At 53.5% G+C, this 27,833-nt stretch overlaps 1 protein-coding gene across 4 annotated transcripts; it reads right to left on the reverse strand.

Moving 5' to 3' along the window:
* Positions 1–487: 487 nt before the first annotated feature.
* Positions 488–27,631, reverse strand: TMEM72 (transmembrane protein 72). 4 transcript variants are annotated; one of them, XM_081158468.1, is made up of 6 exons: positions 27,059–27,221; positions 8,413–8,479; positions 5,313–5,369; positions 4,613–4,684; positions 3,684–3,823; positions 488–2,343 (listed from the first exon to the last, which is right to left on the reverse strand). In XM_081158468.1, exons 3-6 carry the CDS (start codon positions 5,324–5,326, stop codon positions 1,865–1,867), a joined length of 705 nt encoding a protein of 234 aa, XP_081014594.1. In that variant the 5' UTR covers positions 5,327–5,369; positions 8,413–8,479; positions 27,059–27,221; the 3' UTR covers positions 488–1,864. The 4 variants fall into 4 exon arrangements, with proteins under 4 accessions (XP_081014594.1, XP_081014592.1, XP_081014593.1 ...); XM_081158466.1 differs by lacking the exon at positions 5,313–5,369 and having other exon boundaries at positions 27,059–27,631; XM_081158467.1 differs by lacking the exon at positions 5,313–5,369 and having other exon boundaries at positions 8,299–8,479; positions 27,059–27,394.
* Between the last annotated feature and the right edge of the window lie 202 nt (positions 27,632–27,833).

The raw sequence follows: 27,833 nt of genomic DNA on the forward strand, positions 1-27,833 counted from the left end.
CCAATTACTCTGTTTCACATCTACACAATGTCTGGTCTGCCTTCTGCTGAGAACGGGAGCTGGGCCACACTCAGGTCAGCCCTTCTGGTTCACTCTCAGCAAGAACAGGGGCCATCACAGCATCTGTGCAGGGATAGCAGGGGATGGGATGCGGTTGTTTTGGGCTGAGGCTCAGATGGAGACACATGGTGTCCATCTGCTCATGAAGAGGTGCCAATTTCTTGCTTGGTCCAGACAGAGGTGAGGGCTCTGGTCTATTTAATGATCTCATCTCAACCTGTTTGTCTTTTCTAGCAATAAGAGAGCTTGAAAACTTTACTTTGTTAATCTCAGTAAGATCATAATTGTTTGGCCTTTACTGCTGCAGCAGACTCTCCCTTAACTGACAGGCACCAGGAAGCCTAGAGGTCTCAGTCACAGGCACATCTTACCAGCGGGAACTCCCAGTGTCCCCCCTCCCCCCCCCAAGACACAACAAAACAATGCTCAGGGGTCTACAGAAATGTTTATTAAACGGGATCCAACAGCTCCGACATTACACTTCTGGGTGTGCTTCTTGGGTATAACCTGGTCATCCGTCCAGCTTGGCTGCCTGGGCTCCTGAGAACGGAGCAGGAGCACCGGGTAGCAGAGGCTGGCTGCATCCATGCTGTGCCCATCACATGCCCCTTCTCCACGTGGCAGGGGCAAGAGCCTGGGCTCCTCACTTGGGTTCCTTCTGTGCACAGGCGGCCTGTCCAGGTCACCCCCCCATTAAGAACTGGGCGCAGTTCCCACCTACCCATAGCCACGTTCCACAGTATTCACCCTCCGCTGGCTGTGACTCTCAGATCCTGAAGTCCCTCCTGTGGCAGTTAAAGAAACAGCTCCACCACTTCCACCTGGAGGGCCTATGGAAATGCGTTTGTCTTCTTTTCGCTTAGTTTTACAAAAGAACTGAGTTATTGCAGGAAGAGATCTGCTTATTTGGGGCACTTGCTGTGTTTAGGCACCAAACTGATCCAAGCTTCTGGTTGGCTATTTCCATACATTTGCAGGAATGAACACACTTTTCTCACCTACACCGGAAAGCACGAGCTCTGAGCCTGCCCTGCGGATCCTCGGTATTTGCTCAACAGACCAACGGAAGCCCTGTGGCTGTTTCTCCGATTGCTCGTTAATTACGTTTGTCTATGAAGAAGAGTGTTTGCTCTTCCTTGCAACAACCCCATGGACCAAAGGGCACTTCAGAAATGAAAGCTACTTCACAAATCCTTTAACTAAGGAATATCTGATTCAAGCGTCTGCTCAATCCAGTTAACTGTCACTTCCCCAGCTTGTTTGCCCTGTGGGCCTGCAGCCTGGCCTCCCCTCCCCATCTGAGCAATCTCAGTGGGGGTTGGGGCCTGGGGCCACCTTTAACACCTGCCTATGGACATATGTAAGCTGCCAGCACGGCCTTGTGCCTTCAGAGCTGTGTGCCACCTAGGAGATGGGACGAGCCATGATCCTTGCTGAGTGCTGGGCCCTGTGTCTGGAGCAGCAGGAGCCTGGCGGCTTCTCCTGGGCTGAGGCCGCCTTGTGTGAAGTGGGAGTGATGGTCTCTGGGGAAAGCACAAAGATGTCCTCACTCCGTGTCCAAGAGGAAGAACCTGCCCGGCTCGAGGCAGCGTGGGCTTCAATTGCGTCTCCCTTAAGGCCACTTTAGGACCTATCATGCCGCTGATGTCCTGGAGGCCTGGTGGAGGAGGTCTGGTCACCCCTTGAAGAGCTGGCCTAGGAGGACCCCGGGCTCCCTGGAGGGCCCACGGATATCCGGGAACTCCAAGGGGCCGCTCTTCTAGGCAGAGCCTTGTTCAGTGTCTCCCAGGCTGGAGCAAGCAGCTCAGAAGAGGCTGGTGCCCGAGAGAGAAGACAGGAAGAGTGGGGCCTGTGGGGGAGGGATGATGGGGGTGGTGTCAGAGCTGCTCTCCTCGGGCTCGCTGTCCTCGGGGTCCAGGCCTTCGGCGAGGGCGGGGATGATCCTGACCACGCGATCTTCAAAGTGCACCTGCTTCTTCCTGGCCGGCGAGCCCGCTGGCTCCGGAGTGAGCTGTGTCAGGGCCTCGGGGCGCTGGAGGGTGCTGGGCCTCCTGGCCCCCTTCAGGATGCACTTCATGTGGGTGAAGAGGGAGCCGGGCCCCTCCTTGAGGGCTCCGTGGAAGGTGTAGGTTTGCTCGGTGTCCCCGGAGCCGGTGGTGCTCCTGGCACTGCTGGAGGGGTCCGTGTACTGCTCCTGGGGGGCCAGCACCCCGGGGGCAGCCTTGTTCTTCTTCCGCTTGCTCAGCAGGAAGTAGGCCAGGCCAGTGAGGATGAGCATGGAGCCTGGAAGAGATCTGGGCCGTCAGAGTGCTAGGTGTGTCCCAGAGAAAAGCCCACCGTTCCAAAAGGCCACGGCGCACACCATGTGGCCCCCTCAGGCTGCCTGTGCTCCAGCCCTCACACCTACCTGTCCTCACACGCCCACAGCAGACTCGGGCAGGCCTGATGCCTGGCTGAGGCATGTCGGCAGGGCCAGTGCCACGCTAGGACCCTCCCCGGATGGTTTACGACGGGCCCTGTGCCTCAGGCTCCCTTCCCATTGACGCCCAGCCTATGGCTGCCTGAACAGCCTCCATCACCACACTCAGCTTCCTCTTAGTGCAGCTTATTGGAGCTGGACCTGTGATCCCTTCAGTGGGTCTGGATTCCATGTTGGATGACAGGCCCCACCTGCTGGACAGGACGTCCTTCCCGTCCCAGGAGTGGGAGACTGCCTTCGCTGTAGCCTCTCCAATAAACACAAGGAAAGTACAGACATCGGTCCCCTTCCGGCCCTCATGCAGCTTCCAGGCCAGAGGACCTGCTGTCCCTGGCTGAGACCTAATGCTCTGGGTTCGCTGTGCAGAGGGAGCAGGGATGGTGGCTGTCCTGCCTGCTGGGGTCAGAGCCCTGTGGGCCTCTCTTCCCTTCCGAGGAGCGGGGGCCATGGCTGACTCTAGCTCTGCAGTGCTGCATCCTGCTCAGGAGTCCATGGAGCGGAGTGGCCCTGAGGGGCTATGGCAGGGGCGTTCAGAGAAACTGCAAGAAGGAAGGAGGGGCTCTGCCTTCCTGGATTTTAGGTGGGTCACGAGAAGGGGTACAGTTTTCACAGCTAGAAGTGGGGCAGAGAGGGTGTTAGCAGAAAAGGTCCTGAACAAAACCCCCGGGGTGGAAGCCTGAGTCTGGCTTTTGTGGTCAGGCACCGGCTGACCAGCAGGCCTGTGAGTGCAGTGGGAGATGCTGAGCTGAGAGGGTCTTTGGGGTGTGCTTTCCAGACCAGGCCGAGGACTGTGGACCTGAGTCAGCAGGCACTAGGGAGACACGGTGGGTTTGGGTAGAGGAATGTCCGTCTCACCCCCTGAAAGCTCAGTCCATACGCAGGCTATGACAGAAGGCAGGTTCCTCGTGGGGGTGCAGCCTCCGGACACCTACACGAAAGATGCACTTCTCGGCACATTCCTACCATGTAATCAGCCTGGAGGAGGTCTGAGGGGTCGTCATCCCCACGACCTGAGCCAGAGCGGGCAGGGGGGCCAGCGGGGCCCTGGAGCCAGCGTCACTGCAGGCTGTGGTGAGGGCGCCACCCTCCCTGCTCAGAGTCTGCCTGGGGGGGGCTGCTGCTCCCTCCCTCCTGGAACTCCTACCTGGGATGGTCACATGCCAGACCAGGACAGGGTGGAGGAAGCAGGCCACGGACAGCAGCATGTAGGCCAGGAACTTCTGGAAGCAGCCCAGCCAGCGGGCCTTCTCCCGTGCTCTGTGGGCCAGGGACCCTGGCTGGCACCTGGGAGGAAAGAGGCCAGGATTAGGAGGAGGCAGGAAGCAACTCTGGGAACCCCGGCCACTCACGAGGCTGCGGAAGTGCTCTGCTGTGGCCACCGTCCGGCAGCAGCCTGGCTGAACACTCGGGGCGGGAGTCCTCAGTCAGGGGCCTTGCCTGTGCTCCCCCAGAGGGACTGCAAGGCACTAGCAAGGAGGGGAGCAGACTCCGGGGTCCACTGGGAAGCCCCAGTAAGGCGGAGCCGGTGTGCAGTACAGGAGACCCCTGGTTGGCAGGGTTGTGCGGATTGGGCGCTGCACAGGGACCTGGCTGCATGGTGGAGTCCAGCTGAACCTGCTCCGAGTCTTGCTTGGACATAAAATCACACCAGCCCAGAGGGGCTTCGTAACTGGCATGCAGAGTCCATACATGGGCCTGGCAGAGGCCTGACACTGAGCAGGTTTCTTCAGGGTTGCTGCCTCCAGGCTTCAAAGGAGGAGAGCACTTGCTTTAGGTCCATGTCCTTGGTCCTCTGAATTGGGCTGGAGCAGGGGTCTGCACAGCTCCAGCCTGCCCAGGCCAGCTTTGGGGAGGGAGGGGGGCTGGCGCGTGGGGCGTTGGCCCAGAGCACGGAACCTCCTGCATACCCGCGGCCACGGCTCTTTGGTTCCCCCTGGTGGCCATTCTTTTGTGACCAGACCCTAGCTGGGTGTGGAGCAGTCCAGAGCTGGTAAAATGCCCTTTAAGCCTAGGGCTCCTCCCGCCCCTGCCCCCAGAAGCTGCAAGGATCCCTTGGCAGTGGAGGCTACTTACTGGAAGCAGAAGGCCAGCAGCTGAGCCACGAAGTAGGCCCCTTCACACACGGAGACGGCAGCGCCTGTAAACCTACGGCGGAGACAGGGAGGGAGGCCGGGCACCCTGACTCTCCCTCCCCTTTCCTGTGGGCAGTCTTCTCACAGCACCAGCTGACCAGGGGGGTTTCTTGACTTAATCCTGTCACCCGACCAGCATCCACCAGGAGCTGTCTGGATGCCAGGGCCTGCGCTGGGTTGGGCTGTGGTGGTGGAGGGGTTTGGCCGGGGGGTGCAGAGGGAGGTGAGGAGGGAGCTGCAGGCCAACAGGAGAGACCACCTTGACCCCAGCACCCCCGTGGGGACACTGGCAGGAGTCCTTCTTCCTACTGTCACCAGGACGGGTTCCCACGGCCTGACTGTGAGTCTTAAAACTGGATCCATTCCCGAACTCCTTCCTCCTTCCTCTTTCCCCATCGGACACAAGGCCACAGGACAGGCTGATCGTGTTCCCTAAGAAATCTCAGAACCAGTCCCGTTCCCTCTGGCCTCACCTGTGCAGCCGAGTTTGGGCTTCACCCCCTGGATACCGGCACCGCCTTCCCTCTTTAGCCCCCCCCCCTCCCCCCCCCCCCCCCCCCCCCCCACGCTCTGGCCTCATCCCCTGCACCCCGTTCCTCCCCTCTGTCACCACCAGGTGCCTCAAGGGTTCCTTCTGACACCTGAATCTGGTCATGTTCTTCCCGGTTGAGAACTCTTCAAAGCCTCCTTAGCTCCAACTGTGGGCCAGAGACCCTCCAATCAGAATCTCCTGGGAAATACGTTAAATCATAGGTTCCTGGGCCAGTCCCAGGCTTTCTGTATCACAGTCTTTGGGAACAGAACTCACATTTTCTGTTGGAGAGTCTCACTGGCCTATAGAATTGAAATTCCTTAGTTGGCCTTTTAAAGCCCTTTCGTATTCCTTTGACTGCACAGGAAGCTGCCATGTGCCACAGGGCCTTTGCACAGCCGAGCCCCTCTTGGAAGGACTCTGCCTTTCTCGCCTTGTCTGCCTGGTGGCCTCTAATTCTTCCATGTAGCCGGGCCCACTCTAGGAAAGGCTTATTGTTAAGTGTTTCATGGACTTGTGTTGGAGTGAGGGGAGGTGCTGCCATGCAGGGGAAGGGAGCTCGGGGTCAGGGTTTCCTCAGGCATGGCCCCTGATCAGCTGTGTGACCATGGGCAAGGGGTTTGACTTCTTTGTGCCTCAGTTTCCCCAGCTGTAACTAAAAGTAATTATTGTGCTTCAACAATAAAATCGTTGCAGGGACTAAAGGAGTTGATATTTGCAAAGCCCTTCAGATGTGCTTGGCACATAGTGCTCCTTATATACGGGGCGGGCAAAAGCAGGTTTATAGTTGTTCATATGGAAAAATACAAGTTAATAAATAATAATACAAGAGTAAGCTCTGTTCCTTGTACCCACAGCTGTAAACCTACCTCTGCCTACCCTGTATAATTAGTTGCAATCATGCTCTTGCGCTCTCGCCGTGACCATTTAATACTGAACCTCTGCTTTCTTCCACTGTCTCCCTAACTCTTACGCCTTAGCTTTACGTGGTAATACCCCGGCCACTGTTTGAGGGTGAGTGTGAGGAAGGCAGAGGGAGGCCTCACGGGAAGGAGGAAGACGGGAGAGGAAGCAAGTATGGAGAGGGGAGGGGAGAGCAAGGGGAAAGCCAGTGACGGATGGGTTCCTACCGGTGCCTGCTCCGCCCGCGGCCCTGCTTGGTCCGGGGACACAGAGGAGGCAGTGACATTCACAAGGGTGTGTGCTACACTCCAGCGCTCTGAGTGTGAGGGCCACAGTGGCGGGAGCCCTGGATCTGCGTGCGGGAGACTGTATGTGTGCGGGAGGGACAGGAGGAGGGAGGCCCCAAAGAGGGAGGTAGCACCGGGCGTTTGGATGGCCTTGACGAACGAGTGGGCGAGTGCAGGAAGGGCTGGCAGGGTGGGCTGGGGTGCCAGTCCCTCCAGGGGCGAGCAGGGCACCGCGGAGAACATAAACAGTTCTCTGTGAGGGGAGGGGGGCCTGAGGCTGGAAAGAGCCTCTTCGAGGCCTGGACCGCACAGTGACCAGATAGGCATAGCATCCCCTTAAGAGAGGCAGGCAGAGCAGCCAGGAAGGGGCAGGGGGCTGGGCAGAAAGCGGGCAGCAGGAGCTGGCCCCGGACCAGACCTGTTACAGTAGATGATACCCCCGGCTCTTACCCAGAGCAGTGTCTGCGGGTGAGCGAGGCAACCATGCCGAGAGGAGGGAGCCCAGGGCCTGCTTCTGGAGCGAGGGAGACAGTGCCCAGTGGCTGGGACAGGCTCAATAAGACATGGAGGACCTTCAGGGCGAGCAGTCACTCCCGGCCAGTCGGGGTCGCAGGCGTGGGCAGGGTCCCAGGGCAGAGTGCCGGGAAGGAGTGCTGGGAAGGAGTATCAGGCTTTGGAGATGGTAAAGCGGATGAAAAGGCGCCCCGGGTGCCTGACAGGGCAAGCAAAGGCTCAGAGGTGAGGTGATGGGGTGAGTTTGGGAGAGAGTCAGAACTCCTGGGGTGTAAACTGAGTGACAAGAAATAAGGTGGAGGTCAGAAGATGACAAAGAAGTATGGCCTGAGGCTGTGGCAGCCACTGAAAGCCATTGGGGACCTGCGTGTCCAGGGGGCTGATGTGGAAACGCCCAGGGAGGCTGGAGCATGGTTGGGAGGTGGTGGGTGTGATCCACCTAGCACACCGAAGAGCTTGCCTGAGGCAGGTGGCTTCTGAGGGTGTGGACGAGGCCACCGTGATGAGGGTGGGCCTGGAGGGGGTGGAGGAGCAGAGGATGCATCCTGCTGACCCCACAGGCATGCTGGGCACCCCATGTCCTTCAGGATCAGGCTGCCGAGAAGCTGGGTGGTCAGAGCCTGCAGGGGTGCCAGGCATCCCTCCCTCTCTGGGACACACTGCACAGTGATCTCCTTCCTGCCAGGGGTGTTTTAGGGGCAGCTGGCAGAGAAGAAAGGACAGGGGCTGGGGAACGAAAGGGACTGGGGCCCAATGAGTCTGGGCCCTGCTGCTCATGAGCTTGGTGATGTGGGCTGAGCTGCTCACTCCCACTGAATCTTCTCATCTGCAAAACCAGGACACTGTTCACTTCTACCGTGCTGTTGGAGTTGAAGGGCGATGTAAGGAAAACATTTTACTGTGCTTGGCATGAAGATGGGCTCGAGCTTATAGTCCTTGCAGAGCCCTTTCTCCCTAAAGCAAGAGCTCAGTTAATGTTCGCTAAGACGTTGTTGAGATGGGTGGTAGGACAGGTGGGTGGGTGGATAGAAGGAGGGATGGGCGGATGGACAGGTGGATGGGTAGATGGAAGGAGGGGTGGGTGGGTGTACTGGTGGGTGGGTGGATGGAAGGAGGGATGGGCGGGTGGACAGGTGGGTGGGTGGATAGAAGGAGGGATGGGTGGGTGGATTGGTGGGTGGGTGGATAGAAGGAGGGATGGGTGGACTGATGGGTGGGTAGGTGGATAGAAGGAGGGGTGGGTGGACTGATGGGTGGGTGGGTGGATGAATGGATGGGTGCATGGGAGGTCATGCGGGTGGGTGGAAGTATAGTTGGTTGATTTATAGGACGGTTTGACTAAAGCCCTTTCCAAAGCAGCAGATTCTCTAGGCCCCCCTCTAGTCCTCCCACCTGTGGAATAGGATGGGCTCCATGGGAGAGGTCTGCTCTGCGTAGTGGGAGAAGATAGACTCAGGGTGAGCTGGAGCAGGATGCAGGCCGGGAGGGGCGCGTGCACATACTCACAGCAGGTAGAAAGCCAGGCTTTTGAAGTGCCCCTGGAGGAAGGTCTCAGTGCCCACGCCGATCAGCACTAGGAGGGTGAGAGAAGAGAGACAGTGGCCCGGGTGCTCCAGCCACAGCACTGCCCTGGGAGGGCTCCCTGACATGGAGTGAGCCTTTTCCCTGGGCACTGAGGGCCAGGGAGGCTCTTCCCATGTGGCACAGAGATTGGTGGCTGGGAAGATACAAGAGAGCAGGGATCCTTCTGACTTGGTCCCTGGAAGCCAGAGAGGTTTCAGGCAGAAGTGAGGAGTCTTTAGCTCGGTCTCCCCGGAGCGCAGACCCCAGCCTCTGCCTGCACTGGTCATGCCCAGACCTGGGTGCCCCCAGACACAGCCATGATGACAGGACACCACAGGCCCTGCTCCGTCGCTGTCCTCCACATGTCCTGGTTCCAAGGGCCCTCGCTGTCCTGCGTGTCACGGGTGCTGTGTCTGGGCTCCAGTGCTTGGCCACGGTGGGCCCTGTTCGTGCTGGCCCATGACCTTGTTTTCACTTGCTGGTTTGGCAGCTGCCTCTCACCTCCTGGCTCATTGCTTTCAACCCAGGGCTGACTAAACGCCTGGGTTTCGCTCTGACCCGGATGCTGTTCAGCTTCATCTCCCTCCTGCCCTTTCTTGGCAGTTGGTGCTCAAACACTTAACCTCCCATTTCTCCAGGGTGGATTTTGTCTTGGACCCACTTTGCAGACTTGCTGGCTCCCTGTCATCTCCTCTCGGGGACTCCCTGCTCTACCAGCTTTACTCGACCAGCCGTGGCTCTGACCCCATCCACTGACCGATGAAAACAGTGCACTGGCAGCACTCAGATGTCCCAGACCTTCTTCCAGGACCATGGTGGCCCACTGATCAGGCCTCATTCTGGACCTAATCTACCATACTCCGTGCACTTACATTTCTCTCTCTGGGCTCAAGTGACATTTTCCCCTGGTATTTTCCCCCTGCCCTGAAACTCAAAGATGGAGGGTTGGGTTGTCAGATTGGCTGTGAGTGGTCGTTTGTCTCTGCTGCTTCCCTGGGTCCGACACCTCCCCTCTTCCTGGCAGAGATGCTTTCATCCCTGGGTGGCCCCAGCCCTTACTCCCGGGTAGAAGTGCTGCCTCCCGAAATGCAGTGCAGAGCCCTTCGTGTAGGCCACCTGCACCCCCACCCTCACTTCTGGGGGACTGTGGAAGCGCTGCAAGGAAAAGGGACAGAGTGCTTGGGTTTGGGGGGAGGCACGGGGCGCTCTTAGTGATGGAGCGCTGTGCTGGCAGCGCGGAGGGCAGGTGTCTCTCGCCCGCAGGTGCCAGCTGTTCACTGGCTCAGCCCAGGCGAGCTGCTGGGGATGCTGGTCAGTCACCCCCCTCCACAGTGTCAGCACCACCTGCAGGGCACTTGGTTTACGCACAGTGGTCACACACGTCCTGGCTCCTCATAGCAGCCCCACGACACAGTGAACTTCATACTCCCCATTTCACAGGGAGGAAATGAAGCTCAGTGTCGTTCTCGCAAGGACACACCCGGGCCAGAATGTGAAGGGCCTACAGGCCAGGCGTGAGCCTTCTGGCTGGGGGGGGGGGGGGGGGGGGGGGTTCTGGTTTTCACTGTCTGCCAGTGTATGTGAGGTGCGTGCATGTGTGTGTTCTATGTATGTGTGTGTTGTGTTGTGTGTGTTGTGTGTGGGATGTGTGTATGTGTGGTGTGTGTGTATTGCAGGCACATGCTCATTTAATTTTTACTGTGTATCCTGCCCTGTTCTCAGCACTCGGCGTTTCTTAGCTTATTTAATGATCACAATGTTCCTATGTGAAAGTTCTACTTACCCTCATTTTACAGAAGAGGAAAGTGAGCCACAGAGTGTAAGCAAATCACCCACCCAGCCAGCGTGCCTAGGTCGGATCCTGCATCTCAGTCTCACACTTGCTGATTAACAGCCGAGTCACTCATCTCCCTGAGCTCAGCTTCCTCAGTATCTCTGGGCTGTGATTCAGTGAGCTAACCCATGCCAGCGCGTCACAGTTGCTCAATGAAATGGCTTGGTGATTTTTGGCGGGGGCTTCATTCACATCCTAGTCCTTTTAGATTTACATGAGCTTGTGGCAGATGACCAGCAGATGGCAGGAAAGGGTCTTGGGAGGGGCCAGGTTCTCTGACTTGCACCCCTTAGGCCGGTGGAGAGCTATTTTAATACCTATTGACAAACAAAGGGTCAATAGTCAAAGGGGCATTCCAGAATCACTAGAGGCAGAACTGGTTTGCAGTTTAAAAACTCAAAGTAACAACAGAGAAGTGAGAGAGCTGGGCTGGGATCCCAGTTCTACGTGATGTGACTTGGTGAAGTGGGTTAGTACCTACCCCCTCTGATCTGAGCCTCCCGTCTGTGGCGTGGGGGGAATAAGTTATACCCCGAGCTGTTGCTCAGGTTGGAGGGAAATGACAAACCTGAAACGCAGGGCTCTGTGCTTGGTAGACGACAGGCGGCCAGTGCACACGAGCTCCTTCCTCCTGCTAACTCTGGCCTTGGTGGCTTTCCCAGCCCCCAGCTAGCCCACTGTGCACCTCCCCCCAAAGTTCTCACCCAACCATAGCCATGCTGGATTCTGCAAGTCCAGGGACAGAGGGGGACCCTTTGGCTGGAGGAGGGGGGCAGGGTGATGGAGTCAGGTATGGGTTCTAAGGCCGGGAGACCCCTAAGGGGGTGCAGTGGGATTCTCATGGGAGCCCTAAGGTCCTTTGACACTGGGGCCAGCGGGTCACCTGCTTTCTGTTTGATCCTCCTAGTTCTGGGGTTCACGTCCTCAGAGGCAGACCATGCAAGGCTGAGGCAGCACTGGCCGGGGTACAGTCCTTCCTTCTGCCCCCGCGTCTGTATTCTGCCTGCAGCCTTGACCCATGACCCTGCTTCTGCCCTGGAGCTGCTTGGCTGCACTCCTCGGTGTCCCCTGGCAGCTCTTCCTAGACTGTGCTTCTATCTTGTCTTCTCTGTTTCCTGTTGGGTAACTTGGGGTCAAGTCCAACAGGGGGCTGGAGTCAGCATTGGGCTCTTCTCTGGCTCATGCTTGGTCCAGTGGGAGAGATGGGAAATGTACAAACTGAAAAATACCGAGACTCAGGCAGTAAGAGGGGCTCACCTACGTGCTCTGAGCACCGGAGAGAGAAGGGCCACTCCTGAAGGCGTTAAACCAAGGTGGACGGGAAGGCGGGCGGGAGATGGACATGTGACATGTGCACATAGAGGGGCGGGGCACTGCAGGAAGACCCCTCCTCGCAATGGTAACAGCAAGTTATTTCTTCTGGGGCAGGGGCACAGGAGGGGGCAATGGGCAGTACATATGGACGGGACCAGACTATGGATCTTTAAATACCAGGCTTCACAAGTTGGGCAGGGGGTGACGGGGGATTGAGTGTTGTGGAGCAGGTGAGTGACATGTTCATACTGGCATTTCAGAAAGCGCCCTGGCCTCAGGCAGAAGGGGTAAGAGGCTTTGGTGATATCTGGCTGAGACTGCCTGGTGGATGTGAGGTGGTGGCCGAGGTACAGGACATTGCTCAGGGTGCTCCTGGCCTCCCCTCCCCAGCACACTGGCAGCCTCCGGTTCCTCTGTTGGTCTGGCTTGGAGCAAAGCTCTGGTTGGGGCTCCCAATGGTGTGTCCAGGTGACTCTGTTCACCTGTCTGCAGGGCAGGGCTCCCGAGAGAAGGAGCGCTGCTCTTTCTAGAGGCCCAGAAAAGGAACATTTTCTGGCACAGAGCAGAGGGCATGCCTTGCTGTCTCATGATGGTCTTTTGCCTTTTTCTGGGTAGCAGAAGCAGAGGTGTGAGATGGTCACAGGTGACCACAGGCTTTTGGGTTGGAAGCTCTCTGGGCATGTCAGGGAGGGCCCACCACGTGCTGTAGACTGCAGCAGTCCCCCTACACACATCCTGTTTACCCTGTACAACATTCCTCAAGGTAGGAATTGTCAGCCCCCTGTTATTTATGAAAAACCCCAACCAGCACCCTGGAGCCAGCACCTTGGCCCAGGCACACTGGCAGTGAAGGGCAGAGGGGCAACAGGATCAGTACCAATGTGCAGTGGCTCCAAGCTCCCTGCTGGCAGAGTCAGAGAAGGACTCTGGAGAGAACAGTGCAGGTGGCGCAGATATTTCCTGGGGCCCTCCACAAGCATGCGGGATGACAGATGGATAGATCTGTGTCACACTGGGCAGTGGACCATTGCATCTCCCAAGTCCGGCTGTGAGTAAATTTTTGTAACGTCTTCATCAGAAAGAGGCGAGAACCTGCCCCTGCTCTGCCTCGATGACTGCCTGGCGACCAAGCTGTGCGTCAGGGTGGTGATCACCTACTCACCCCTCACCCTGGGCATGTAGTCAAGGGCCCTCAGCCTGGGCAGAGCTCTCCTGACTGTCACAAGTGGTCGCAGCCTGAATCTCACCACCAGGGCAGTTCCACTCAGCCACCCAAGGGTGTATCAAGGTCCAAAGTCCCCAGCAGTGAGCCCACACGCTTATTCACAGCACATCCTCTGTGCCAGGTCAGGTAAAGGACAGGGGAGCAAAGCAAATAGGTGTCAGAGTCTGGGCAGACAGCCCCAGGGCCAGGAAACAGAGATGTGGAAGGTGGGAACAAGCTTTGGCACAAGGAACAGGGAACACAGGCTCCACGCGCCTGGAAACCGAGGAAATCTCCACGGAGGAGAAAGGCAGGTGATGCCAGGCGGATGGAGCAGCTCGAGGTGAGGGTTTGGAAGTGTGTTGCCCGGGCTCCATGCACAGATCAGGGCGGGGCCTTGTCTCTGGGCGCTTCTCTGTGCGACTCCCGGGGCTGAGCAAGCTCACAGGGCGGCGCTGGGGCAGTGACAGTGTGGTTTCCTGGGCCCACACCCTCAAGTCCTCCCACCTCCAAGGGAGCCAAGCCCACTGAGAAAGCTGTGCTCTGTGGTCTGGGAAAACCCCCCCACGGGCAGGCTGGGTGCAGACAAGTACCCTGGGGACTGTCACATCTGCAAGGACTTACTCTAGTCCCTAACACTTACCTCCCAAAGATCTCCCAGGCCTCTCAAGGCGGTGCCAGTTACCACCTCTACGGTAAGTGAGCCAGGAATACTCTCCTTGTGGACATTCCTGCTGACCCCCGGCAGGAATTCTCCCAGAGACCTGGTGAGATTATTACTGGCTCTATGACAGAAAATGAGAGGTGCCCCCACCAACTCTAGACTGTTAGGTGAGGTGATACCTCTGATTATAACAATGTGATATGGGGCTTCTTTGTTACAGCAGATGTGTTAGGTTGAAGCCAGGCACACATTCTTTGCAAGTCTTCCCACTGCAAGGTGTAGTGTGGTTTCCCTCCCCTTGAATGCAGCCTGGCCCAGTGAGTCGCTTGTCTGCTAGAACGATGCAGAAGTAAAGTTTGGGTACTTGCACGGCTAATTCGCAAAGAGCTTCTTCTACTGAGACTTAAAATGCTTGTTCTGGGAGAAGCTACCCACCATGTAAGAAGCTTGATGCTCCTGAGGCCACGCTGTGTGAGAAATCCCAAGATTACCATGGAGAGAGAGAGAGAGAGAGAAAGAGGGGAGGGGAGGGGCGGGGAGGAGAGGAGAGGAGAGGGAGACCCAGCTGGTTTAGGATCCCTTAGCCAGGCATGGGATATCCCAGCCCCAGAAGGCACCCAGTGGAGGAGAACTGCTGACCCAGCTAGCAGTCAGGACATATGGCCAATCCAGCCACCCCACCTGAGACCCCAGTCATCGTGGAGAGAGATGAGCTGTCCTCACTGTGCCCTCCTGAATTCCTGAGCCACAACATTTTGAGCACAATAAAATAGTTGTAGTCTTAAGCCACTGAGTTTTGAGTAGCTTTAGTGTGTAGGGCAGATACCTGGAAAAGCAGCTCATCCTGTCCTCTAACCACCTGAGAGTTTTGGAGAAGTTCCAGTGTCCGGCCTGGTCTGTGTTCCGACTCCTTCAGCAGCGAGCGTTCCCATGGCCCCCTGGCCTCTGGCTTTTCTCACCGGACCTTCAACTTGGTTGTCAGGAAGTCACCTCCCAGGCTCCTAGGTCCTGTGGCATCTGTCCCCGGCCCAAATATGTGCGCAGCCTTAGAGATGCAGCCTCCTAGGAATTGGGGTGGTGCCTGGGACTTGTCGGGCCATAGAATCCTACGTGGTTTCATATCTTAGGGTTTCCCAGAGGATCCGTGAGGCCCACCCCTTTCCACAACAGGCCCTTCTGCACCCTCCTTTTGCAAACGAGGAAGCAAAAGTGAGGTCTGCTGCTCCAGGAGAGTCAGTGACTCTGTCCAGTACCACCCCCAGACACCGGGGCACTGGCTGGGCGCCTCTTTCTGGGGGGTGTGCTTGTACACCTGTGCTGGGGACCGGCTCTCCCTGGGAGGCATCGTGGTTCCACATAACACAGATATAGGACCCAAAACTGTTCTGACCGAGGGCCTGGAGTTGCCTGTTTTCCAGGGACTAGTCTTCAAAACCAGACACTTTAGAAGCCAGAAGATGAATGTAAAGTGTAGCCTTAAATTAGGGGTGAAGAGCGGAATTGGTGTGAGAGATTGGTTATCCTGTCTCCTAAGTGTCCATCTGCCCAGACTGCATAGGGGACCACCCGCCCTCTAAGAGGCCTCCTGTCACCACATGAGTGAGGACTGCGCAGGCCTCGCTCTGTGGCAATGGGCTGACAGGACTGTCTGTAAACCAGAGAAGCGAGGCATCCAGCAGGGCCAGGACCAGTGAGCTAAGCTAGGCACCTGAGCACAAATTTAGAGGCGCACCCTCTAAACTGAAGAGGGCATCCACTCCCAGGGCTGTGCCCCAGCCTCCAGCGATGCACACGGCCGTGATCTGTGGCTTCTGGCTACTCATGGAATTGGCCTGCACTCTGGTCCTGGCTGGAATCTCTGAGATGCTACCTTCACAGGGCTCTAGTTCAGTAGGAAATGGGTGACTTTTGTCAGCAGTTCACCCCAACCAGTGACCCTTAGGCCCTGTCCAGAGTTTGGCACGAGTCAGAAGAGCTGACAGGGTGACATGGAGACAGGAGACAGATGCCATGCACACCCCAGACACAGGGCTTCATTATAACACATCTTACAGAAAAGATTTGCTCCCAGCACTGCCTTGATGCCGCGGGGAGTTCTGCCCGCTGCAGGTGGTCAGGGTGCTGGCCGAGTGGCACTGCTTTTACATCAGGGGCCTGTCCTCCTGTTATCTGCCCTCAGGATCGCATTATCCCTCACCCCAGCTCAACAGGACCAACCTCCCCGTCTGTCCTACTTCCCTGCACAGTCCCCAGCTAGGCCTCTTGCCCAGCACCAGCCCAAGTCAGCTTCCTCCTCAAGCACTTGTGGACCAGCCTGGACACCGCATCCCAGCCCGGGCATCACATCCCAGCCGGGCCTAGAATCCGTCCTTCGTGTCTGGGCCAGGTCCACCCCCTGCACAGAATTTCCTGCTCCCAGAGGCCAGGGTTTTCTTCTGAGTTACCTCTCTGAGCTGCTTATTCTAGCTCAGGCTTAGCAGTGGTCAGATACCTGGACCAAGGGGCTGTGGTGCAGACCTGGGCCCGCAGGCACCTTCTGAGCATCTTCTGGGCACCCTGCCGCTCTGGCCCCAGAGTGTGGTGGACAAGAGGTGGGAGGGTGCTGTGCTGCCGCAGAGGATGGAGGCTGCAGCCGGAAGGCGGAGCCCTGGCTCCTCCAACAAACCATAGCTCCCTCATCTGCTTCCTCTTCTGGAAAATGCAGGGAGTAAAACATATGTAATTGGCTCTGAGATCAGTCTTAGTAAATTATAGAGTGTTCTGCAAATGGGGACAGTGGCTGAAAGTGTTATTAGAAGAGGTAGGCTGTTCCCGCCAGTGCGCTCAGGAGGAGAAGAGGTTCTTTTCACCCTTCCCTCCATCAATACGCACTTGGATTGTGACTGAGAGCTCCTCTCTGTGCACTGATGTTGCTTGTTGCTTTTCTGGCCTCAGCTTCCTTCTGCAGGCCCGGTTAGGACAGAAGTGGTCCAGAGCCCCATCCACCACGCCTCTCTGTGTGGCCTGCTAGGGGCCCTCAGGGCTCGGGCAGTGTGTATGGGGGTGGGGCCTGTGCAGTGCTGACCCTGAGGGGCTGGGTCCCTGGCTTCAGGCCTCGAGCTGCTTTGACCTCGGCATGGACCTCACGGTTGACTGTGCTTGTCTCTTCTGACCCCATTACTGGGTTGAGTTCTGACCCCTGTCTTGCATTCAGTTCAGTGCCCTGGTAGCAACACAGGACACTTCACAGCTGTCATTAGAGGCCACACTAACTAACTGGCTTTTCGTCCCAGACAGTGATCTTGGCCCTGGCCGCCAGGGAAGCGTGAGGAGAAGGTCATGTTCACTGTTGCTGAGGGCAGCCCCACAGCTCCCACATCTTCCTCATTCCTCCTCCGCATCCTCAGGTATGGGCTGTCTCCTGCTGGCCTCCAGGTCTGTAAGCACATCTTAGGTGGGGGTGCACTGGGTTGATGACGATGGCTGCACTGGTTTAGGTTCGGAAGAAGGCACAGCTGGTGGCAGAGGGGAAAGCCAGGTTTTCACTATTGCTAAGAACGTGGACGTGTTGGAACCACTTGCTAAGAATCTACTGAAACATAAGGTAGTAGCTGCAGGCTTCTTAACTCAGAAGGAGTTCTGGTAGAGTCTGTGCATGTCAGGGACATTTGCCCGTGTACTGAGAGCTGCTCAGCTGACATCTGTGAGCCAGGTTTCAGAGACACTGTGATTAAAGGCCAAGATTTTTAAAAAAATTTATCTTTGTTGTTGAGAGTACTACAGATGTCCCTCTTTTTTCCCTCATTGCCCCCATCCACCCAGCTCCCACCCCACCCCAGGTCTTCACCATGCTATTGTCTGTGTCCATGGGATATGCATATATGTATATAAGTTCTTTGGTTAATCTCTCCCCCGCCCCTTCCCTCTGAGATTTGTCAGTCTGATCCATGCTTCCATATCTCTGGATCTATTTTGTTTGTCAATCTATTTTGTTCCTTAGATTCCACATATCAGTGAGATCATGTATACTTGTCTTTCTCTGACTGGCTTATTTCCCTTAGCATAATACTTTCTAGGTCCATCCATGCTGTCCCAAAGGGTATGAGATCCTTCTTCTTTATAGCTGCATAGTATTCTATGGCATAAACGTCCCACAGTTTTTCATCCACTCACCTACTGATGGGCACTTGGGCTGTTTCCAGATCTTAGCTATAGTAAATAGTGCTGCTATGAACATAGGGGTGCATATATTCTTTCTGGTTGGTGTTTTTGGTTTCTTAGGATATAGTCCTAGAAATGGGATCACTGGGTCAAATGGCAGCTCCATTTTTAAGTTTTTGAGGAACCTCCATACTGTTTCCCACAGTGGCTGCACCAGTCTGCATTCCCACCAGCAGTGTACTAGGGTTCCCCTTTCTCCACACCCTCGCCAGTACTTGTTGAAGAGGAAGATACAAACAAGTGGAAGCATATACCGTGTTCATGGATTGGAAGAATTCACATCATTAAAATGTCCATACTACCCAAAACAATCTATAGATTCAATGCAATCCCTATTAAAATACCAACAGCATATTTCACAGAGCTAAATGAACCAAATAGTACCCCGAATAACCGCAGCAATCTTGAGAAAGAAGAATAAAGTTGGAGGGATCACAATACCAGATATCAAGTTATACTACAAAGCCATTGTAATCAAATCAGCCTGGTACTGGCACAAGAACGGACATATCGATCAGTGGAACAGAACAGAGAGGCCAGAAATTGACCCATGCCATTATGGTCAATTAATATTTGACAAAGGAGGCAAGAGCATACAATGGAGTAAAGACAGTGTCTTCAATAAATGATGTTGGGAAAATTGGACAGATACATGCAAAAAGAAAACACCCCTAAAACAAAAAACTAGACCACCAATTTACACCATACATAAGAATAAACTCAAAATGGATAAAAGACTTAAATGTACATTGTGAAACCATAAAAATTCTAGAAGAAAACATAGGCAGCAAAACCTCGGACATCTCAAGTAACAGAATTTTCACAGATACATCTACTAGGACAAGAGAAATAAAGGAAAAAATAAACAAATGGGACTACATCAAACTAAAAAGCTCCTGCACAGCAAAAGAAACCAGCATCAAAATGAAAAGGAAATTTTGATTTGAGCTCCCACTGTAAGGGAGAACATTTTTGCCAATGATACATCTGATAAGGGGTTAATCTCCAAAATATAAAAAGAACTCATACAACTCAACACCAGGAAGACACAATTCAATCAAACAATGGGCAAAGGACCTGGATAGGCCCTCCTCCAAATAGGACATACGGATAACCAAGAGACATACGAAAAAATGCTCTTCACTCATCATTAGAGAGATGCAAATTAAAACTACAGTGAGGTACACCTCACACATGCCAGAATGGCTCCATCAACAAATCAACAGACAGTAAAGGCTAAGGTTTTGTAGTAGAAAGTTTCAAATACTCAGTTAGAAGAGATTTGCGAGTGTAGAGCGACACTCAGTACATTCCGGTGACTCTCACAAGCCTGTGCAGGTGGAATTCCCCGCAGGCAAGAGAGCCCACTTATCCTCTACTAGATTCTTGAAACACGGGCCACAGACTAAAGCTGACCGGCCGTGAGGTTGGTTTCGTTTGGCCCTGCACAGAGCCCTGTGGCAGGCCCCTGCGACGCCCCGGACCTTCGCCCCATTTAACATTCACACACTTTGTTGTGACTTTGCAGTGAAGTCTGTTTCCTCACCCTGCAATCTGGGCTTAGCAATGTGACCTGCTGCGGGCGCCACGCAGACACAGATGAGAAATGGGGTCGTGCACTGGCACGTTCTCTCGTGCCCCTGCCATGATCATGGCGCACGCCAGAGCCAGGGACAGAGAGCAGAGTGGTCCGCTTCACCCCGGCCACGGCCGGTCTAGACAAGCCAGTGGCCCCCCTAGGTACGCAGACCCAGCCAGCGTTAGCAGAGCTGCCCAGCCTACTTGCCCAGATGTGTGAATAATAAGAGCTTATTGTTGTATCCCACTAAGGTTTTGCAGATGTTATACAGTGTTATTTTGGCAATAGATACCTGACACATCCACTTTAATAAACAGCTTTATTGAGTTATAATTGGCATGTAACAAACTGTACTTATTTAAAGTGTTCAATTTGGTTAGTATTGACATATGTATGTACCCAGGAAACCATCACTACCATCAAGAAAATGAATATGTCTATCCTCGTATCCACGTAAACCTACCCTCCTCCCAGTCCATCCACCCCTAGACAACCACTAATGGACGTTCTGTTACTAGAGATTAGTTTTCACTTTCTAGAAATTTATTTAAATGGTACCATACAGGGTATACTCTCTTTTGGCTGTCTACTTTCATTCAGGATGGTTATTTTGAGATTCATCCATGTTGTAGAATGTGTTTTTCTATTGCCGAGCAGTATGGACATAATCCATCTGTTGATGGGAACTTGGGCTGTTTCTAGTTTTGGCTATTATAAAAAAAAGATGCTATAAACACTCATGTACAATATTTGCATGAACATTTGCTTCCTTTTCTCTTGGGTAAATACCTAGGAGCAGATGTGGTAGGTTTATGTTTAATTTTTTAAGAAACTGCCAAACCATTTCCAAAGTGAGTGCACCATTTTACATCTCCATCAGTGGTGTTTGAGAGCTCCGCATCTTTGCCAACACTTCAGCACTCAGCATAGTGGCCTTTTTACTTTTAGCCATTCAGAAGGCATGTGGTGGTATCTCACTGTAGTTTTGATGGACATTTCCCTAATGATATATGGAACATTTTTCCATGTGCTTTTTGGCATTGCATCTCTTTGTTGACTTGATTTTCCATTCTCTTAAAATTATATTTTGAAGGGTAAAGTGTTAAATTTTGATGGTGTGCAGTTTATCAATTTGCTCTTCTATGGATTGAAATTTGGCATTGTAGCTAAGAAATCTCTGCCTAACCTGTTACTGAGGTTTTATCCTATTTTCTAGGAGTTTCAAAGTTTTAGGTTTTACATTTAGGTCTATGATACATTTTGAATCTTTTTTTTTTTTTTTTTTTTGTGATATACAGTCCAAAGTATAGATAACATTTTGGTTTTTTTTGGTAAACAGATATTCAATTGTTCAGACCCATTTATTGAAAAAGTTATTCTTTCTACACTAAATTGTCTTTGTACTTAAGTCAAAATTCTGTTGTACATATATGTCTGGTTCTGTTTCTGAATGCTATAGTGTTCCATTAATCAATTTGTCTTTCTTTGTGTCAAAACTGCACTGTCTTGCAGCTTTATAATAAGTCTTAAAATCAGGTAGTGTTAAATTCCTAACTTTGGTTATATCAAGACCTTTGCATTTCCAGGTAAATTTTGGAAACAGCCTGTCAATTTTTAGAAAACAAAAACAAAAACAAAAAACAACCAAAAACTTGCTAGGATTTTGACTGGGATTGCATTCAGACTATAGAGCAATTTTAAGGAGAATTGACATCTTAATGATAGAGTCTTCTGACCCATGAATAAAATCTCTCTCCATACACTCAGGTCTTCTTTACTACCCCTCAGCAATCTTTTTTAGTTTCCAGTGTATAATTTTTCTGTCAGATTTATCCCATAGTATTTCATATTTTGATGCTACTATGAATTATACTAAAAAATATATTCTAATTATTTCTTGCTAGTATATAGAAATACAATTTATTGTTGTATGGTGATCTTGTGTTCTGCAACATTTTATTAGTTCTAGTAGCTTTTCTGGTAGATTCCATCAGCTTTTCCAGACAACGATGTCATCTGTGAATAATAAGTTTTTCTTCGTATTTGCCAATATGTATGCATTTTATTTCTTTTCATTGCCTTATTGAACTGGCTACAACCTCTAGCACAATGTGGACACTCTTGTTTTGTTACCTGTTTTAGGAGAAAAGCATTTAGTGTTTTACTTTTTAAGTTGTTGGAGGCTTTTTGTAGATGCCCTTTTTAGGCTGATAACATTTCTTTCTATTACTAGTTTGATGATAGTTTTTATTATGAAAGAATGTTGAGTTTTGTCAAATGATTTCTCTGTATCTATTTAGATAGTAATATGGCTTTTCTTTTTCAGTTTGTTAATATAGTCAGTTATATCAATTGATTTTCAAATATTAAAGCAACCTTACATTTCTGGGATAAATTCTACTTGATTATAATTGACTTTCATTTTTACATATTTTTATTTGATTTGATAAAATTTGTTTTAAAATTTTTACATCTACGTTGATGGGGGATATCAGTCCGTAGGTTTCTTGTGATGTCTTTGTCTAGTTTTGCGACTGCAGTAATGGTAGTTTTATAAAATGAGTTGAAACATATTCTTATCTTCTGAAATTTCTGGAAGGGTTGTATAGAATAGTTATTATTTCTTCCTTGAATGCGGTAGAATTCACCTTTGAAGCCACCTGGGCTGATACACCATTTTTTGGTGATGACATTATTTACATGGAGGGACTCTACAGACTCCCGGAACTCGCTCATACTATTGAGGATCTTGCCTCCAGCACAGAGTGGCATCTTCACATCAATGTTTCTCTCTCTCCCTCTCCCTCTCCCTTCCTCTCTCTCTAAAAATCAATAAAAATATATATTAAAAAAAAAATAACCAAGTTTTTGTTGGTTGATTTTAATATCCAAAGGAAACATGAAGGAAAATGTTATTCAGTGTAAGACCTCTCACAGTCTGGCCCCTTTCTCCTTCTCCAGCTTTGAGGGTTGTATATCGCCTTGTTGTTTTCCTCTGATTTCCTTAATTTTCCACACTGCAAGGAGAATCCATCGCTTATGCTGTACAGTCCCTGTGTTCCTCAAATTCCTCTAAAATCAACCAGCAGGGAGTGAGAATCTATGTGCCAGGCATTTTCCTGTTTTAGTCATTGTTTCATTGAACGCTCACAACCCCAAAGAGTACATATATTTGTTATCCTCATTTCATAAAGGAGAAAACTGATGTTTTTTTAGTTGAATTTATTGGGGTGACATTGGTTAATAAAATTATATTGGTTAATAAAATTATATAGGTTTTGGGTATACAATTCTATAATACATCATCTGCATATGTATTGTGTGTTCAAGTCAGTCTCCTTCCATCACCATTTAAAGTGGTAGGTGAGATGCCTGAAGTCACACACCTAGTAAGTGGATGGACTTAATTCACCCTCCCAAACACTATGCTGTGGTGCTTAGTGTCAGGATGTGCATTTTCTAGCTCGTCTCCTTGGGCACCATATGCTTCTCTCGTCGGGGGTCATCCATTCTAATATAAGTGCTTACATTGCACAAAGTGGGAACTCTGCAAATATTTGCTGAACAAATGAATCTCAAGTGGGGCTCTAGGTTTCTTGTTCTAAATCTAAGAAGGAGGGCACGAGCACAAAGAAACAAAGAAAGAATGCTTGAGCCATATCATATTATCTTTCAGGGGTGGAACAGAGGTAGGGCAATTTCATATACTTATTGAGATGAACAGATTGGAAAAAAACCCAGTCAACATCCACTTGGAGGATCTGAAAATGAGGTGGTGCGTAAACCCACCGTGGACGTGTGGGAGAGCACGAGGCTTCCTTACGTGGCAGGAGGCGGTCACAGGAGATACATTTAAGAAGGGTGTAAATTAGCATGGAGAGCCCAGGATGGTGGCCTCGGAAACATTAGTTGGTTTCTGAAGGCTTTGGATAAGACTAAGGTCAAACTAAGCATTTCTGTGCGCTTTAGAAAATAACAAGAACATCTGGGCTTAAATGCTCCTTTTGTCCTAGCCTCCATCAATAAGCCACCACTTCAAATGGAGAGCGGCAGGAGCGGGGCTGCTGGAAATGTGGCTGCGCCCTTAGTGTGGAGGAGAGGTTAATGGGTCAAGAGCCCGAATCAAACACACCCCAAGCGGCCCAGGTTGGCCCTCACGGGTGATGACTTTATAGCGAATTGTCGTCATGCAACTCAGGACCCCTCAGTGGAAGGTTCTGCTGTGACGGTTCTCTCCGGAAACGCGTGCAGGTTTGTCCCTGGGAGGCCCGGGAGAGGGTTTGGCAGAATGGTCACGGTGGTGCCCGTCAAAGCACGTGGTCCTGGAGAGGGTGGGCAGCTGTGCCGAGCATCGGCGTCCTTAGCGTTAGGAAGCGCTAGCTGCTCTTGGCTCCGCTGCACTGGGACTGTCCATCCTCCCAGGGCCACTGCCTGTCAGGGCCGACTGGCGGGGGCACTCGGGCGCACTGATCGGTACCCTCTGTGTGCTTTGCATCCTGCACCCTGGGATCCCCGAGATGTGGAGAGACATGCCCCAGCCTGAAGTAGGGGGAGGGCACACTGATTAGGAGCTGGGTCTCAGGAGGGGACCACCGTCAGTTCAATCTTGCCTCCTGCTTTCCGGTTGTGAGAGCCGGAGCACATTGCTTTACCGCCTCAGTTTCCCCCGCACATGAGCATGAGCGTGGGGGTGCTCCGAGGGCAGTGGGGAGGGCAGAATGGGATCCTGCAGGTAAAACGGGGAGCAGTTTGGCTCACAGCAGACACTCAGATAGTAAGGATCACTGCCAGCTGCCACACCCGAGCAGCGGCTGGAAACAACGCCCTTAGCGTCAGAGCGAGGAGCCTCAGGCTTGAGCCGCTCTGCTCTGAGAAAAGTCGGGCGGCCTCACCGAAGGGCCCAGAGGCCTTTTCTCAGCACCACTTTTCCAGGGGAGATTCCTGCCCATCTGTGGGCAAGGACGTGGCTGCGAGGACAGGGCTTTCCCTCTAGTGGTCAGGGCCTAGGAAAATTAGTCTCTCCTCTTCCCAACACACCCCACCCGAGTCTGGGACCCTCAAGGTAAAACATCTACCCCAACACAGGGAGAAAATTCATAGAGAGTCACCCCGGGGGTAAAGAGGACAGCAGAAATCCACGGGGAGGCCAATCCTGCCTTCCCGGAGCAGCAATGGGCCAACCCCCCACGCACAGGCTCTCGTCTCACTTTGTGGGGGTGGAACACCCTGGGCCACTGCGCTCCATCTCAGTTCCAGCCCATCTGCCGGGTTCCCCTCCCGACAGTTAGTGCCCTGGGGCCCTTCTCCCAGGCAGACACAGTGATGGGCTCTGAGGGGTGAGCAGTCAGCTGCCTGGCATCTGCTCAGCCAGTGCCCCCAACCTGTGCGCCGTTCCCAGGGCGCCCTGCTTCTCTGGGTGGTTGCTGAGACCCCATCTCCATAACAGGCACTTTGAGATCACACGTGGACACACACACACACACACACACACACACACACACACACACACACAGTGTCTTCCCTGACAGGGAGGTCGTGCAAATGAGTGAAGCCAACTAAGTGTGAGACTAGTGGGGAGGCCTGGGGTTGTGATGACCGGAAACCTTATGAATGATTCAAAAGAGAATTTTCTCATTTTCGAAACGCTTCCAGCTGGGCGCAGTCTGTCCGTGGCCTGTTTACTCATGTTTGGTGGTGGCAGTGCTCTGCCTTTGTCCGCTCTGTCTGTGGCATGGGGCTGGGTGTGGGGGTGGGCAGCTTGGCCTGTGGGACCACTGGGCCTCCTAACGAAGCCTCACCCACAGGGGCCTGGGAGAAGGGGGAGGGGAGCTCAGCCAGCACCCATGCAGGACACACTGTGGGGCCATGTCCTGCTGGAGTCCCCTGGGGCCTTGAACCTGATCTCTGACAGTTACAGACCCTGCCTGCCAGAGGGGAAGGAGCCCAGAGACGAGGCCAGTGGATAGGTGCTGCCTGGTCCCTGCAGGTGACTCTCTGGATGGCCTTGGGCCACATGGTTTCCTAGCCTCTGGGGAACCACACTCCTCCCCACAGTGGGGCCAGGGGCTGCTGTAGGTCCCCCAGAGTTTCTGCAAATTGACAGCCTCTTTCTCAAGCCTTATTTCCTCTCTAGCCGTGATGCCCAGGTAAATGAGGCCTGGACTTCTCAACAGAAACTTCACAAAATAGAGGATTAAAGGAATAAAGAAGCTGAAAATCTTATACACTGGAAGCAGGCCAGGGGTTCAGCGACACTGGGAGAAAACCTGAGATGTGCCCCAGAGCACAAAGCCCCTCTCCCTAGTTTCCCACCTGCTCCAAGCACTGTAGAAAGCCCCAGCAGATATTGAAAAGCCTGGCCTGTAGACGGCAACTGTGGCCCACTTTTAGCCTGTATCCCACATCAAAGCCGAGCGGAGGCCCGCCCTTAGCTCATCTAACCAGGCTCTCAGAGAGCAATTCCAGACCCTTCGTGGTGACTACTGGGCGGGGCTTGCTACCCAGTGAAGCATGCAGCTCTTTGGTTAGAGTCCTGGCCTCGAGGAAAGTCAAGGGACCTGGGCTCCAGGCCGGCTCTTCGTTTGACCTGCAGTGTGACCTTGGGTAAGGTCATTGCCCCAATTTGAGCTCAGATGCTCCATCTTATAACAGGATGGGTGAGATCGGATCATCTCAAACTGCCTTTTCCATGCGAACGCAGGGCTTACATGCTGCAGCGCCCACTGGCCAGTCTACTAGCGAGCCTGGCCCGGCGCAGGGAATGACATGGGTCCCCATAGGCTCCCCCCAAGAGGTTTAACCCCAGTCCGCCTAGCCCTGGCCAGTTCATGCACCCTTGATCTTCCAAAACACCTGGCCAGCAGGCACAGTCATCTCCGCAGCCAGACCAGAGCTCAGCCCCAGAGCCCAGGTGGTCCTCCCAAGGTCACACATCGGCAAGCGACAGGGCTGAGGCTGGAACCAGCACTGTGTGAGTCTGAGCTGGGGGACGCTTCCCATTCGCCAAGATCCGCGCATATGACTTAGTGTAGTGGTGGAGAAAGACTTATGAGCAGTGGGTGTCTCCTCCTTGCTCCCAAGGGACAGTGAGACCCAGAACTCAGAGCCCAGGATGCTGCTGCTCACATCCCCCGAACCCCCAGATCCTGGCCCTGTGGGGAGCATGGGGCTAAGGCTCAGGGTTTGCCTGGGGAAGCGAGCAGGCAGCACTCAGGGTGGTGGTCGCACCAGTTCCGCTCCTTCTCTCCTCCCGCCAAGTTGAGCAGCCCTGGGCTCAGGCAAGCGAGGGAGAGGAGCCCAGCACGGGAACCATCCCCCGGGGCATTCAGGGAAGCCCGAGATCTCCATAACCGCCCTCTAGCTCAGCCTGCGGGAGCGAGCGCTGGGGATTCTCTCCCCACCACAGGAGGCTGTGGTTTGAATAAAGCCAGATGTGCTCTGCTGACCATTTTCATAACTCTACAGGGAGGCACCCAGCCTTTCACACCTTCACCTTCGGCCCCCGCCCCACCCCCACCTCACAACAGCCCTCCGGGGTGGGGCAGGTCCCCACACGCCTTTGGAAGATGAGGACGCTGAGGGCTCCCAAGGCCCTGTGGTTCCCAGCCCCAGGCTTACTGCACCGGCTGCTGCCCTGCAGAGCTCTGTTTCTTGGGGTCTTGGGAAAGGAAGTGAAGGGCAGATGTGGTGAGATGTGCTGCCCAGCCCCGGCCAGCTGGCTTCCACCTTTCGGGCAGCCCTGTCTGCTCTGCCCAGCGTGCGGGAAGGAGACCAGGCAGGGAGGCGGGGTCCTACCTGCAGCAGTGGTGATGCCCAGGAGCCGGCAGGTGTATTCCAGCCCGGTCCAGAGCCCCTGCAGCTTCATGGTGCTGGGGGCGAGGGCAGCTTCCCAACAGGGCAGGCAGCAGAGGCTCTGGCCTGAGATGCTCTCAGGAGTCCTATGTGCAGCTGAGGCTGTGGCTGCCGGCTCGGGCCCTCGTGCCCCAGGGCCCTGCCTTCACAAACCAGTTCCAGCCGCTGCAGCCTGGCCGAGGTGTGAATAGAGCTCACCGTCCTGGCTTGGCTGTCTGTGTCTTTGCCGGGCACTCAGCTTAATCATTACCTTGGAAAAATGTCCCCACTACTTTTAGCAGCTGCCGTGGCCTGGGTGGCAGCCTGAGATCAGGCTGATTAGGGCTGGGCTGGAGGCAGTCAGCCTGGAGCTGGCAGTTAACTGTTTCTGGCTGGGAGGAGGGAGCCTGCCAAGGAGCCAGTCTAGGCCCTTCCTTACCGGGCAGCTCAGAGACAGTCACACCTGGGCCTCAGGCCGGGGCGTCCAGAGAGTCCGTGTCTGGGGGTGACGGTGTGCGTGTAAGTCCCTATTTGTGCATGTGTTGGAGCGAGGGATGTCTCTTTCAATCACCAGCAGAAACAACTTTTGAAATGAGTTCTAAGCTTCTATTTTTCCGAATGTAGGTGGATTAGAAAGCTTTCAAGAGTGTGGCAGGTTTGGATCCTGGCCAGGAACACTAAGCTCAGACCCATGTCACATGGGACCTTCCTTTATCCCTGACACGTCTCTGGACATGTG

The sequence above is a fragment of the Miniopterus schreibersii genome (genome assembly GCF_964146895.1).
Source record: "Miniopterus schreibersii genome assembly, chromosome: 14".
Classification (NCBI taxonomy): domain Eukaryota; kingdom Metazoa; phylum Chordata; class Mammalia; order Chiroptera; family Miniopteridae; genus Miniopterus; species Miniopterus schreibersii.

Bases quoted from the DNA above. Each gene is read 5' to 3' on its own strand.
- TMEM72 (XM_081158466.1), bottom strand. From the start codon at position 27,128: ATGAAGCTGCAGGGGCTCTGGACCGGGCTGGAATACACCTGCCGGCTC. The intron at 3,824-4,612 runs GTAAGTAGCCTC...CTTTCCTCCCAG, and splicing joins CTGCTGGCCTTCTGCTTCCA to GTGCCAGCCAGGGTCCCTGG. The intron at 2,344-3,683 runs GTAGGAGTTCCA...GATCTCTTCCAG, and splicing joins CTGGCATGTGACCATCCCAG to GCTCCATGCTCATCCTCACT.